Raw genomic sequence first — 13,611 nt, 5'->3', positions numbered from 1 at the left:
CTTCCTCGGTCACCAGCCCCTCCAGACCCTCGGCCATCTCCCCGGACAGGGCCGGTATCTGGACCGAGTTGAGGAACCCCTCTATCTCCTCGTCCCGCCCGTCATATTCCGAGGTGTAGAGTTTTTCGTAGTATCTCCGGAAGGCCTCTCCTATGTGGGGAGTGTCATGGCCCATAATCCCCCCTTCACTCCTCACTGCCTTTACCATTCTATCCCTCTGGACCTCCCTCAGTTTCCAGGCTAGGATTCTGTCCGCTTTGTCCCCCTTCTCGTAATACTTCTGCTTGACCAGTTGGAGGCTTCGCTCCGTTTTGTGTAAGAGGAGGTCTCGCAGCTGGAGCCGATAGTCGGCTAGTGATTCGAGCCGACCTTGATCCAAGGGGGCCGCTCGGGGCCCCGTCGGTTGTAGTTGGGCAATTTTCCCCCTCAGGGCCTTCTCCTGGGCTTCCCTCACTCTTTTGACCTGCGCGCTCATTTTAATGAGAGTGCCCCTCATTGTGGCCTTGAAGGCGTCCCATAGGGTGTGTGGGCCCACCTCGCCATTATCATTAAATTCAAAGAATTCCGTGATAGCCTCTAGCACCTCCTGGGCATGGACCTCGTCTTTCAGCAGGGAGTCGTTACATCTCCATCTCCCTCTGCGGTCGCTTAGCCAGCCCCTTGCAATGGTGGTTCGAACCAGGTCGTGGTCCGACCAGGGGACGGGGTCAACTTTGTGGCCCGAGACATACGAGTGCAAGGACTCGTCCACCAGGATGTAGTCAATTCTAGAGAAGGAAGAGTGGGTGGACGAATAATATGTGTAGGAAGGAGTACCCGTTCCGGGGGAGGGGAGAGTGTCCACCAAGCCCAGCTCTGCGTTAACCTTCCGGAAGGACCGGGCCATGTGGACATCCGTGGGCCTGGATAGCTGTGGGCCAACACGCCTTCTGTCTGAGTCGGGGTCGATTACCATGTTGAAATCACCTCCCACTACCAGCCCCCCCCGGACGAAGAGCTTGAGTTTCTCCGCCACTCGTTCCCAGAACTCCCCCCTCCCCGGCGTCCAGCCAAGTTGTCCCGCCATATCTGGCTTTTGGCCGAACCACCAGCCCGCTCCCCTGGCCGGGCCGATCGTTTTGGAAGCTGTTCCTCCTGAGCCCCCCTAGCCCCTCAGGGCCCCACCCCCTCAATACCTCCCGTATACTTGCTGTTCGTCGGGGCGTATGAGTCGGTACTCCCACATGCTCCTGACTGAGCTGTCCCAACTTGCGTGCAGTGGACCCTGTCCTAGTCCTCCGGATCTCTCCTCTCCCCGTCTTTGGCCGGCGATGGCGTATTCATTTTCCTGAACTTTCGTGCGCCGGTTCGCCTCCTCCTTTCCCCTGACGGGCCGGGGCCGCTAGGTCCTGCCCTTTCTGGCCCCGACGGGCCCCTCCGGTCGTTCGTGTCCGTTGCATATTCCAGCAGGGCTCCCCTGATGTCCTCTTCAGTAACCAGGGTAGTTCTTTGGCCCATGTATTCGAAAGTCAGGGAGAAGGGGTAGCCCCATCTGTATCGCACTCCCTTCTCCTTGAGTAACTGCGTGAGCGGGCGACACATTCTCCGCTTGGCAAGCGTGAAGGCGGAAAGGTCTTGGAATATTGAGACCTGAGCGTTGTTGTAGGTGATATTTCTGGCCTTCCTGGCTTCCTCCAACACCTTTGTTTTTTCCGAATAGTAGTGGAACCTGACCAGTATCGACCGGGGGCCCCCCGGTCTGCCCCCCGCCCTATGCACTCTGTCGAACGTGGGTTCGGTGGTCATCTCTTCGGCGAATAGGAGGGTGATGATGTCCCGCACTGCCCTTATGACGTCCCTCTCTGTCTCTCCTTCCAACTCCGGCACCCCGAAGATTCTAAGGTTATTCCTTCTCTCCCTGTTCTCAAAATCGTCCATCTGTCGAGCTCTCTCCTCTTCTCTCTTTTCCAGGGCCTCCAGCCTCACCCTGAATTGTATATCTTGGGTCACTGATGAGGATTGGTTGGTCTCGACCTGGAGTAATCTGTCCTCGACCTTTTCCACCCTCTGGTCCATTTTCTCTAGTTTTTGGGCTATGTCCGAGCGCATGTCCCTGATTTCTTGCAGGATCGAGGCGAAGCCCCTCTCCATAGCTGACGGGGGGGGGGCCGCATCCTCCGACTGGGCCATGGTTCTTTTGAGGCCCAAACCGTTGTTGCCCCTCTTTGCTTCGTGAAAGCGGTACCCCTGCAAGGTGTCTCTCCAGCTCATTCGGTGTATGCCCCGAGGGCGGGGGGTCTCCGCGGCGGGGGGGGGAGGGGAGGCCTCCCCGGCCCGGGTCGCAGGCGCCTCCGTGAGATGGGCCCCGCGCCTCGGGGATCAAGCTTCGCTTCGCTGAGGGCGGGCACACGCCCCTCCGTAGCACGGCGGGGGCCTCACACCCTTTTTCACTGCCGTGGGACCCTCGACGGGGGGGTTGCAGCTCCTGTCCCCCCGTCTCCTTTACACCGTGGGGGGGGGTCTTTCAGGGCGGGCACTCGCCCCACCGTCCCTCGGCGGGGGCCACTCACCCAGGCAGCAGTCGGTGGGGGGAGGGGGGGGGGGCCGGAGCCCGAGCGCGCCCCCTCACCCCCGCTCCACGGCTCGACGGGGGGGTTGCAGCTCCTGTCCCCCCGTCTCCTTTACACTGTGGGGGGGGGTCTTTCAGGGCGGGCACCCGCCCCACCGTCCCTCGGCGGGGGCCACTCACCCAGGTAGCAGTCGGCGGCGGGAGGGGGGGGGGGCCGGTGCCCGAGCGCGCCCCCTCACCTCCGCTCCACGGCTCGACGGGGGGGTTGCAGCTCCTGTCCCCCCGTCTCCTTTACACTGTGGGGGGGGGTCTTTCAGGGCGGGCACTCGCCCCACCGTCCCTCGGCGGGGGCCACTCACCCAGGTAGCAGTCGGTGGCGGGAGGGGGGGGGGCCGGTGCCCGAGCGCGCCCCCTCACCTCCGCTCCACGGCTCGAATCCACGGCCTCACCGTGGGGGCCCGCTCCCGCCGCCTATGTGTCTTCCGCTTCGGCTTCGACGGGGGAGGAGGGGTCCGCCCTCAGCAGTGGCCGGGCCCGCGATCGCGGGGGGGGCTCCGGAGCACCCCAACGGGGATTTGCTCCGGGACCACGTTGTCCCGTCCCTGGCTCGCGCTTCGCCCGCCTCCGCCGCGTGTCATCCGGGGATACGCTGGAGGCCGCACTGCCCTGCTGGTTCTGCGGCGGGGCGGGCCGCGTATCTTGCTTTCCCGCGGCTTACGCGGGGCTCGTTCTCGGGCTTCCCGGGGTCTGCAGACTCCGTTTTTTCGCTGCTGGGGTGCCCAGGGGGGTCAGTCGGCTGGGAGGTGCGGGTGGGGCTCCGGGGGGGTCTCGGGGGGGGCTCAATACCCTCTGACAGACCGGGTCCGGCGGGAGCGATGCGATCAGGCAGCCATTGCCTGTGCGCCCCCTGGTGGCCTCCCCTCTCCGTTTTAAGGTACTGTGCAAATCCGGTTGCTCGTTTCGTTCAACCGCGGTGAAAGTGTTTGAAATCTTTCTCCAATCCAAGGGCTTGTCCTTCTCTTTGAACTAACTTTTCTGCCAACCAACCTCATCCGGAATCCATGGCACAAACTTTACTGCGAACTACCCTGAACTATGTGATCTTGAGCAAAAGACTTTTGACCTATTGACTTTGGCCCTAAGCCTTTTTAACCTGATTCTATCATTGAAGTTCCTCTTGTTCAATTGCCCTGAATACTTACCTGTTGGTGTGGTTCCTTTTCTGTTAACTTTGTCTTTCCCTTCCTTTTAAATTGCTAGAGTTCCATTTTGCTCCCACTTCATTTGGTGAGCTTAACTTGTCTGGAGTTTATTGGGAGTTGTGTGGTGTATTACGAGTGTGATTTTCAACTGCTTAGAATAGTGAAATGTTATATAATTGAACAGTAAAATAAATGTATATTCTTTTACTTGAAAACCTTGAGTCTGTGTTTGCCTGAATCATAGTAACTGCTGTCCTTTGTGTAACTATTTGATACTGCTCACTTACTCTTGAGATAAGTCTGGCTGCTGAGCCACAGCTACCACTTTAGCTGTGTAGTACAGGCCTGTACCAAAGGTGAATTTGTACTGTCACTTGTAGTCTTAGTGTGTGTGGTGTTCCCAAACGGTACTGCATATAATTCTGCCTAACCGAGGGCTCAACAGTTATTTGAAAAGGAACAAGATTATGATGTACTTGAGGAGACAGAAGTTAGATATAGCTCTATTACAAGAAACCCACCTCACGAAGGACAAACAGGAGGTGATAAAGGGAAAATGAAAGGGGACCACAATTGGGGCAACATACTCGGTATACGCTAGGGCGGTAATTACCTGGATTGCTCCGCACCTTTTTAGCTAATACAGTCCACAGAGGATTCAGACGGGAGGATGGTGGCGATAAGGGGATTGATTGAAAATAAAGAGGTGTGCATTATCAACACACACGCCCCCAACCAAGAAACTGTTGCTTATTTCAAGACCCTGTATGGCAAAGTTAGTCCCTATCTGGGAGGAGTAGTTATATGGGGGTGGGGTGACTTCAACTGTACACTGGACCCAGGGATTGATAGATCGGATGGGAAAATGAGCAAACCCACCTCCGCTGCCAAAACTCTGAGTAATCTGGTGGGCGAACTTCAACTAGAAGACATATGGAGATTGCGTCACCCACAGGACAGACATTACTCGCACTATGCGGCTCCACAAAACTTGTACACAAGACTGGATTATATGTTTGTCTCTACTGAGATGACTAGGGAGATAGTGTTGGCAGAATACAAAGCGAGGGTCCTCTCGGACCACTCCCCACTGATCTTAATATGGCAACATCTGCCCCCCAGAGCTAAGATCCCCACATGGCAGCTCAGAGCTGAGGCACTGAAAGGTACAGTGTTCAGGGAGGACCTGAGGGAGGATATCATAGAATACTTTGAAAAGAACACTGGAAGTGTAGACTTGGCGGGCACTCTGTGGGAGGCGTTTAAGGTGGTGGTGAGGGGGTGAGCCATATCAAAATCCAAGGGGTCCAAAGGCGAAATAATCCGAGAACTACAAAACGCCAAAGTGGAACTACAAAACGCCAAAGTGGAATAAGTGGGACAGCTCCCCGGATGCTGCCGAAGCCACTAGTACATTACAGCAGGCGTGTGGGGGACACGGGAGAGGCTATGTAACTTAAACTATAAGAAGTACATGGAAAGGCAACATGCGGGAGGGGACAAGCCGGGAAAGCTGCTAGCATGGTTATATAAAAAAGAGACGCCCAGACAAGCCATTGGAGCAATAAAAGGGAAAAATGGCCTAATACTAGACACCCAAGAGGGAGTGAATAATGGGTTCCTAGAGTTCTCCCAACAATTGTATGGAGATGTGAAAGGAGGGGAATGGAGTGAGATAGTCGAAACACTAGAGGATATAGGCTTACCAAAGCTGAGCGAGGAAGAGAGAGAGAACCTAGACGCCCCAATCGCACTGAAGGAACTGGAAGTAGTAGTCAAGCAGCTACCTACTTGCAAGGCCCCGGGAGCCGATGGACTCCCTAGTGAGTTTTACAAAATGTACGGGACGGAGGTGCTCCCCCCATTATTGGATATGCTGAATGAGGCATGGGAGACAGGGAGATTGCCGGAATCCCTTAAAGAAGCAATCATTATCCTGCTCCTCAAGCCCAACAAACCTACCACGGATTACGGGTCATACAGACCGCTATCCATGCTAAACCAGGATAGCAAGATTCTTATGGCGGTGCTGGCAAACAGACTGAAGCAGGTCATAGATAAACACATACATCTGGATCGGACTGAATATGTCCCACATAGAAGCATATCTGATAATCTTAGAAGGCTTCACCGCGTCATAGAACAGTCAGAAGGAGACACACAAGAAGTGGCAATTGCCTCACTAGATGCGGTGAAGGCCTTTGACTCAGTCAGATGGCCTTGGCTGATGGCAGCCCTGAAAGAGTACGGAATAAGGCCCGGGTACCTAAAATGGGTTAAATTGATGTACAACTCCTCACTAGCTAGGGTCAAGACGGGGGCGACTATTTCGGATAAATGGCAGCATACTAGGGGCACCAGACAGGGCTGTGTAAAGACTGGTAGGGGGTGTCTGTACTTCCGCTCTCTATATGGTAGAGGAGGGGCACAGCGGACCCCAGCCAAGATTCTCTATATGGTAGCAATGGACGAGCAATCAAGGCCTAGCTTCTCAGGAGGTGATGAGGGCTGGTTCTTAAGTACAGTGTAGTCCCCGAACCCCCACAAAGGAATGTCCACACATTGTATTACCGAAAACACAGTCTTAATTAATATTCAAAGGTATGTACACAATCACAATAACGCACTTTGTACTCGGAAGTCAATAATGATAAATATATACAATTCTAAAGTGGTACCACTAATGTTATCGAATCTCATTAAGGTGCATCAACTGTACGGTTAAAATGTCACACAGATTAATAACGAGGAAACCAGCAATAGAAATAGGCAGGAACGTAAGATGGTTGAAACAATCGGCAGAATGCTGGCCCCGTTACCTAGACAGTTCTGTGTGGAGATCCCCCCCACCTAGGCAACCTGTAAAATAAAGATATATCGCACAAGCCCAGTCCATATGTTCAATAGTCTCACTTCTTCCTAGCAAGGTTTTACCCTCCCGATGTACCTGGTGGAGTAGAGTTCTCCGACGATGCGCTGACCGATCCTTCTTGAGTGCCTCCCTTTCAGGCGGGAGCCACAGATCGTCGAGAGGTGTCGGGGAACTTGGCGTTCGGTATCGGGGAATCGACGGCCCTTCTTGAGTGCCCTCCCTTTAAGGCGGGAGTCACGGGTCGTCGAACGTCCGACGGTGAACAGGTTGAACTATGGCAGGGAAGTGGCAGCTTCGTTCCTAGCGGTGCTCGTCGACGACAGAGCCTTGGCGACCTGCAAGGAAGAGGCGTGCGGGCACCTCGGTGACAATAGTTCTGGACCGCAAAGAGATGATGAAGAACTGTGGCCCAACAAGGGCTTCGAGTCGTCGGCGTCTCTGCGGTCTTTAGGTGGTGGGAAACCCGCCGGTGGATGCTCCTCGGCGCGTCGCCGGTCAGGCCTTCTCCGGCGGGAGACAAGCGGATGACGATGCAGACGAGTGCGTCCAATGATCAATTAAAGTTCTTAGGCAAACGGGAGCACGGCGGCTCTGGTCGGCGACGGCGGTCGTCGACAGTGGCGGACAACAGTCCGAGTGCTTCTCCTTGGAGTTCTGCAGCAGTCCCCGTATCGGGCCGGCAGCCTGTCGAAGGTCTGTCTACCAGGGAGCGTTGGCAAAGATCAGCTGTGCACGATGGTCCCTCGTAGTTCGGGAAGAGGGCGCCTTACCAGGTCCTCTCTGGGTCAGTCCTTGGAAACAAAGCAGCCTTCAGATTGCGAGGGAGAGCCACAGCACTCCTTCTCGTCCAGCGGAGGTTTCAAGGTCAAGCGTCAGTTACTCCAGTTACTCGTCGTAGTGGACTTCAGCTTCTGAACACGATTACTAGTAGTGAGAGGTCCCCAGATATACGTTTGATCTCCCATTCATTCCGCGGGGTCACACTCAAGCATCCAATCACGACTACGGGCATTCATGCAGGCAGGCAGCCAATCAGGCACACGAGGTATTCAGGCCATTCACTTCTCTCCAGACACTCACAACAAGTTATGTGTATTGGGACAAGTACCGAGCCATTCAACACTCCAAGCTGCATTCATACCGGTTTCGGGCAGGGTTGTCTCAGTCATTGTGTCAACCACCAGATACTAGACACCCACAACACAGAATGCATATTCGTCATACACTCTATCCACCCAGGTCCCACCCACAGGAGGTACCCACAACATGCATCACTGGGAAGGCTCCAGCTAGTCTGGCCGGGCCTTCACAACAACACCATATATGGCATTTCCACCCAACAGTCAGTCGGGGGGAAGGGACAGAGTCAGGGCTTCCCAGGACTTTGGGAAAACAAGGTAATGGGTAATAGAAAGCAAGAGGCCACCAGGGCCATCTTGTTTTCCATCAGGAATCAACTTATCCCAAAGGCAGGGCCGGGGTATCCCAAAATGGAGGATACGCTGCGCACCTGGCACATTCAGCATGGAGCTGCCACCAGCCCATACCCTGCTCTGTGGGCCACCCACAGGTGCCCAAAAACATACACTAGGGGCACAGGGTTGTACCCCCACCCATGGGTGCCATAAGGGTATCCCACGGGTCCGTTCACCAAACCAAAAGAAAGAGAGCTGCACCGCGAGGAGTCCCACATGAACTCCTGTGTGGAAAACACGACAGAACACACGATAAAAAGCAGTAAAGGACAAGGATACGGAGGCCCTGTCCCTCTGATGCATTTCCAGCATCACAGACAGCCCCTGGTCCCCGTTGCTTTAAATCCTCGCATTCGAACCCCATGCAATATATTTGAGACAACAATATGAAACGGTGGGAATCTATATGAAGGGAGGGCCACATCTCATATCACTGTATGCCGATGATATGCTGCTATACCTGAGATATCCAGAGGAGAATCTGCTATACATCTTGGAAGTAATGGAGAGATTTGCGTCACTCTCTGGGATTACAGTTAATCCCACAAAATCGAGCCTGTTCCCTCTGGGTAGACATACAGGGATTCCGCAGGAGAACCTACCAATATTAAAGATACCCTTGGAGACTAAAACCTTCAGATACTTGGGGGTAGACATTTATCACAAAGTAGAAGATGAACATACATGTAACACGGAGAGAGCAGTAACAATCTTGGAGAATAGCATGAGATTCTGGGCGAAGCCTGGCCATGGTATGAGGGTGGCGCTTTTGAAGATGGTAGCACTGCCCAGGCGGTTACACTTTTTGTGAATATCCCCTTTATGATACCCAAGTGTTTCTATGCAGAGGCTTTATCTGGCACAACGCCAGGAACAAGATAGCCTTATGGAAATTGCAAAACACCTACGATAGAGGGGGTATAAAACTGACCAACTAAGAGATCTACCACCTGGCCAGCCAACTGCATTATGTGGCGAAGTGTCTGATGGAAGACCCCATAGCGGAGTCCAGATTATTAAAGTTTGAATGTGCCCCGTTTTTCCTGAAAGAGATGATGTGGGTGCCTAAACCAGAATTGAGGGGGTGCTCTAGGCTGTTGGAACTAGGGTGGAGGGTATGGCGTAGAGCTTGCCAGGCTATGGAGAACTCGACCCCATGTTCCTCGCAGATGCCGCTGGTGGCAATGTTGGGTGTGGACGAGCAACTAAAGAAGACGCTTTGCAAGCATTGGGAACCGGTGGGAATAGCTACGGAATACTACAGAATGAAGGGGGGGCGCCTATGTATGATGGGCTATGGGAAAGTGCCCAAAGATATCACAAAAAGGTGTCCAGAAATGCGAGGTTGCAGCAGACCCAACTGTACGTAACTCAGAGAGCATACATGACCCCCCAGAGAGTCGCTAGATTTAAGAACACAAACACAAGAATGCCTCAAATGTGGGGAGGTGAACGTGGGGATGGTACATATGGGCATGCCCGGAGATCGGTAAATTCTGGGGCGAAGTCACCCACCGGTTAACTGAGAAAGGGATTCGGTTGGATGTGGAATCTGTATGGTGGGCGGCTTTGTAAGGCCTCGCAACCTGAGACACGTGAGCAAACTGAAGGACCTGGCCTATATACTGGCCAAGCGTAGAATTGCTATAGGCTGGAAGGCGAGCCACAGACCCAAAATAGAGGTGTGGTGGCATGGTCTCCAGAAATGGGCGGACGCCGAAACAGTGGTGTGGTATGAGGCGGCCAACAGAGGAGGGGAGGAGGAAACAGAAACCCTAATGGCCTGGAGGCATCTAGTAGCCACACTGAACGGGTCCACCCAAGGACGCCTAGATGATCAGGACTCTTCTGATAATACAGACGAGGGGAACCTCTAGAAGGAACTAAAAGGGATAGCGATGGGGAGTTAGCTCGAGTTGGGGGGAGGGTAAAGGGAGAACAGTGGCCATTTTATGAACATGTATGTGATGTTCAATATCTGTGACATGCACTGCTGGACTTGTTTGTTGTTGGTTTAAAAAAAAAAGTGTGTTAAAAAAAGGTGTTACAAGGAAAGGGATAGCTCCGCGGCAATGTGCTCACCTTGGAAGCAAGACGAAATGGAGCAACAAAGGTTCGATCCCGGTCCGCGCTTAGAAACCTCTGGGTATTAAGCGCGTAATAAATAACCTTTCATATCTCACCATCCCGTGTCCCCCTCCCTAAAGACCCCTCACCCAGGTGATCCTCCTGCACTGGCCCACCCCCAAAAACTGGATCCAAAAGCAATGGCTGTGTCCTGGCTGTCTGGATGACAAATCTGAGGACTAGTGGGTGAGACACTGGCTGGTTTCTCAGAGATGGCACTCCCACACCCACCTTTCTATAGAGCCCTGTCCCTGTTTCTAGCTCTACTACCCAATTGCCCCCATCGATACATTGATAACCCTACCAAATACCTTGCATCACGGGAACAAACTCATCAATAGCATGCCTATAAAACTCTGCATAATAAACGTATAAAAAGGTATCCTGAAAGACGGACTATCCACTCATAATGATCACTATCCGAAGTGCACTGAAGCAGCCATAAGAAAACATGCAGTGTATCCCAAGACTAGTTTAATAAACTGAAACCTTTGAATGCCATGCACGGAGTGGTTTGCTTGTACTGAATTATGAAATGTATATATACTTATCTGTGCCAGACAGATTTAATTATCTCTAGTGTCTCCATTCATTGTAGAACTCTCTGGGGTGCTTCATCAGTGTCATGTGTTGGCTTCTGAAATGGTGCATTTCATACACCAGATGCAGTACTACATCACCTTTGAGGTACATTTCTTTTCTTGAAGTCTCATCTGTCCACATGTATTAATGGTTATGGAAAACCAATACAGCTTGTTTTCTTTTTCTCTAGGTGCTTGAGTGTTCATGGGATGAGCTCTGGAACAAAGTGCAGCAGGCACAAGACCTGGATCACATTATTGCAGCACACGAGGTTTTCTTAGACTCTGTTATTTCACGTTGCCTACTTGACGCTGATTCCAGAGTAAGCCTTTTTCTTTCTTTTATTATCACAACTAAATGCTTCCAGCCTGGTGATGGCAGACGTTGATAAAAAAAATGAATGGTACTTGGTTACCAGTTTGCTTGCCTAACCGATGATTATTGTATCAATAAACATGCTTTCAGTTTATGAAAGACCATTGTCGATACTTGAAAAGCAACAATTTATGCATATCAAAATGTGTTGCTAGAAAGAATAATATTTATTTAGCCATTCATATGTCTACTTCATGGGATCTTTATGAAAATCATAAGCATTGAATTTCCCTGCCTTTGTGCCACATCTCGGAACTCTTTCAATGTAATATAAATTTCAAATAAAAAAATGAAAATTATTCCCATCTGCCTCCCCTTGCCATTTTACCAATGGTTCCCTTCCTCCCACAGATTCCTCATCTATATCACCAGCGAAGCTGCTCTTCTGAAACATTTTGCACTAGAAATGTCCGGGGCCAGTATATATTGAGGTGCCATGCATTTTAACCTTAGTTCCTTTTTTCTGCACGCTCTGTTTGCTTCCAGAGCACTGCTTCAATTTTGAAGTTGTCATCTTCACTTAGTGCACCATACTGAATACATCAAAGTCCTTGGGTTTTAAACCCTGCATCGACTTTGGTTGTCAGATGTCCGTCCCGATTCACAGATTCACAGCAGGATCTGTCTATATTTCCTCAGAGATGAGCATGACCTGTAGGACCGCGGATCGTGTCAGTTGATGCACCCCAAGGCATTTAGTGAGAGGGCAGCAAGACTACATTTTTCTCCACAAGGAGAGGGTGACACAGACTTGCTCCGAGGTCACCTCGCACAGAATATCAAACCGAAGAACGGTCAGCAAGTACAAAAAGAAAAAAGAAGCCCTGCAAGAGGTCTCATTCTCCCTGGTGAGTGTTTGAAACATAATTGTTCTTCCTCCTCAAGAAAAAAACACTCCTGGCACTCCTCTGAGTAGCAGACACCACCTTTCCCCATCTATTCCTCCACCCCGAGGGAATGGGAGGCCTTTCAGCTGAAAAAGATCAATATCTTTGCCAACTCGCTGGCGGCTTCGGCCATGCCAGTGCCATCAGTTTCCACCATGATCGGACGAGCTGTCAAACTCTGCTAAATCATGCGACTGTACGTCATTGGACTCTGCCATGGTGAAAATGAACAAGGATTCGTCTCGAAGTCGCACTGCTCTGCCTTCTGAAGTCGGTCTTCCGACTCTGACCCTTCTCTCCATGGGTCCTTCAGCACAGACGTTCCTTAGCAGTATGCTCCATTCTCGAAGGGTTCTTGTATGTCTCGAATGGAAGACCTTCATGACGAGAAGGGCGATTCCCACCCCCTTTTGATTGGAACCCGTGTGCCCCAGGGAAGTATGGTAAATCTTACAGCTGATTTGCAAGTGGCAAGTGGTCTGGATACCTCACCAGAATTCGACACGTGCCATGGTGTATCAATGCCTGATAGCGAAGGTGGATGATACTTTAGGGTTAACTTCCCATTCTAAATACAAGGCACAATAGGAGCTGACCGATATTCTGGATTAGGGTCCTTCGAAAGAGAAAGAGAGACCCTACTGCCTTTCAACACAGCAGTTGAAGCACCAATTTTGGAATTATGGTTAAAACGGCCTCAGTCGAAAATATGGACCCGAATGTTGCAAAAAGACACTGCCCCTTCTGAACCACAATTCCTGTCTCTGGTGCCTCCCTCAGAGTTTAGTTATCCAGGCAGCCACAGCAAAACGGAAGATCGGAACCCCTCTTTGCCCCCAGATCGGGAGAGCAAAAGACTGGATGCCTGTGGAAGAAAGGCTTTTGTTTGAGGCAGCCTAGGCCTGAGATCCATCACGCCTGCTGTGCTTTGACCAAATTTCCTTTTTGTCTTTGTTCCTTGATTTCCGAGGCAGCCAAGCACATCCCTGCAGGGGACATGAGGGATAGTTTTAAGGCTCTGGTGAAAGATGGCAAGGTGGCTTCACGTCATATCCTCCAGTCAAGTCTAGATACCACCGGCTGTGTGACTAGGGTGATTACCACTGAAACATTGTTGAGGAGGTACTCATGGCTGAGGACCTCAGGTTTTCCCTGCACATCCAAGCCAATCTCCTGGACATGGTGTTTGATGGCAAAAATCTACTAGGAACAAAGGCAGATATGATATTGATATGATATTTATAACACGCTTAATACCCAGAGGTTTCTAAGCATGGACCTGGAGATCGAACCTGTGGTGCTCTGTGTCATCATCCTTCCAAGGCGAGCATGTTGCCCCTGAGCTATTCTCCCTCCAGACGTTCCAGGCTTCCAAGGCGACTGCCAAGTCCCTGGGCCTAGCAGTCCAGCAGCAACAGCCGGTGACCACCACGGGCATAGGTAGGGAGTTTTTGACACATCACCACCTGCGCGCACACCTGGGCAGAGGCCATGCTCCCTCTGGTGATCAAGTGCAGCACTGTCCAAATTGGGGTCGAGGCAG

The 13,611-nt window shown here is 51.9% G+C and overlaps 1 protein-coding gene across 2 annotated transcripts in view; it reads left to right on the top strand.

Moving 5' to 3' along the window:
• TUBGCP3 (tubulin gamma complex component 3) overlaps window positions 1-13,611 on the top strand; it is a 1,162,672-nt gene that overhangs the window by 1,047,964 nt on the left and 101,097 nt on the right. For both annotated transcript variants that reach the window (XM_069636982.1, XM_069636981.1), the window contains exons 18-19: window positions 10,823-10,911; window positions 10,997-11,128. In XM_069636982.1, coding sequence (XP_069493083.1) covers window positions 10,823-10,911; window positions 10,997-11,128 — 221 coding nt within the window. The remainder of the gene's footprint in view (window positions 1-10,822; window positions 10,912-10,996; window positions 11,129-13,611) is intronic.

This window comes from Ambystoma mexicanum, chromosome 7p, assembly GCF_040938575.1.
Source record: "Ambystoma mexicanum isolate Mex_15411 chromosome 7p, UKY_AmexF1_1, whole genome shotgun sequence".
NCBI classification, from domain to species: Eukaryota; Metazoa; Chordata; class Amphibia; order Caudata; family Ambystomatidae; genus Ambystoma; species Ambystoma mexicanum.
Note: the sequence above shows the minus strand (reverse complement) of the source record. Positions and strands in the feature narration are given on the sequence as shown.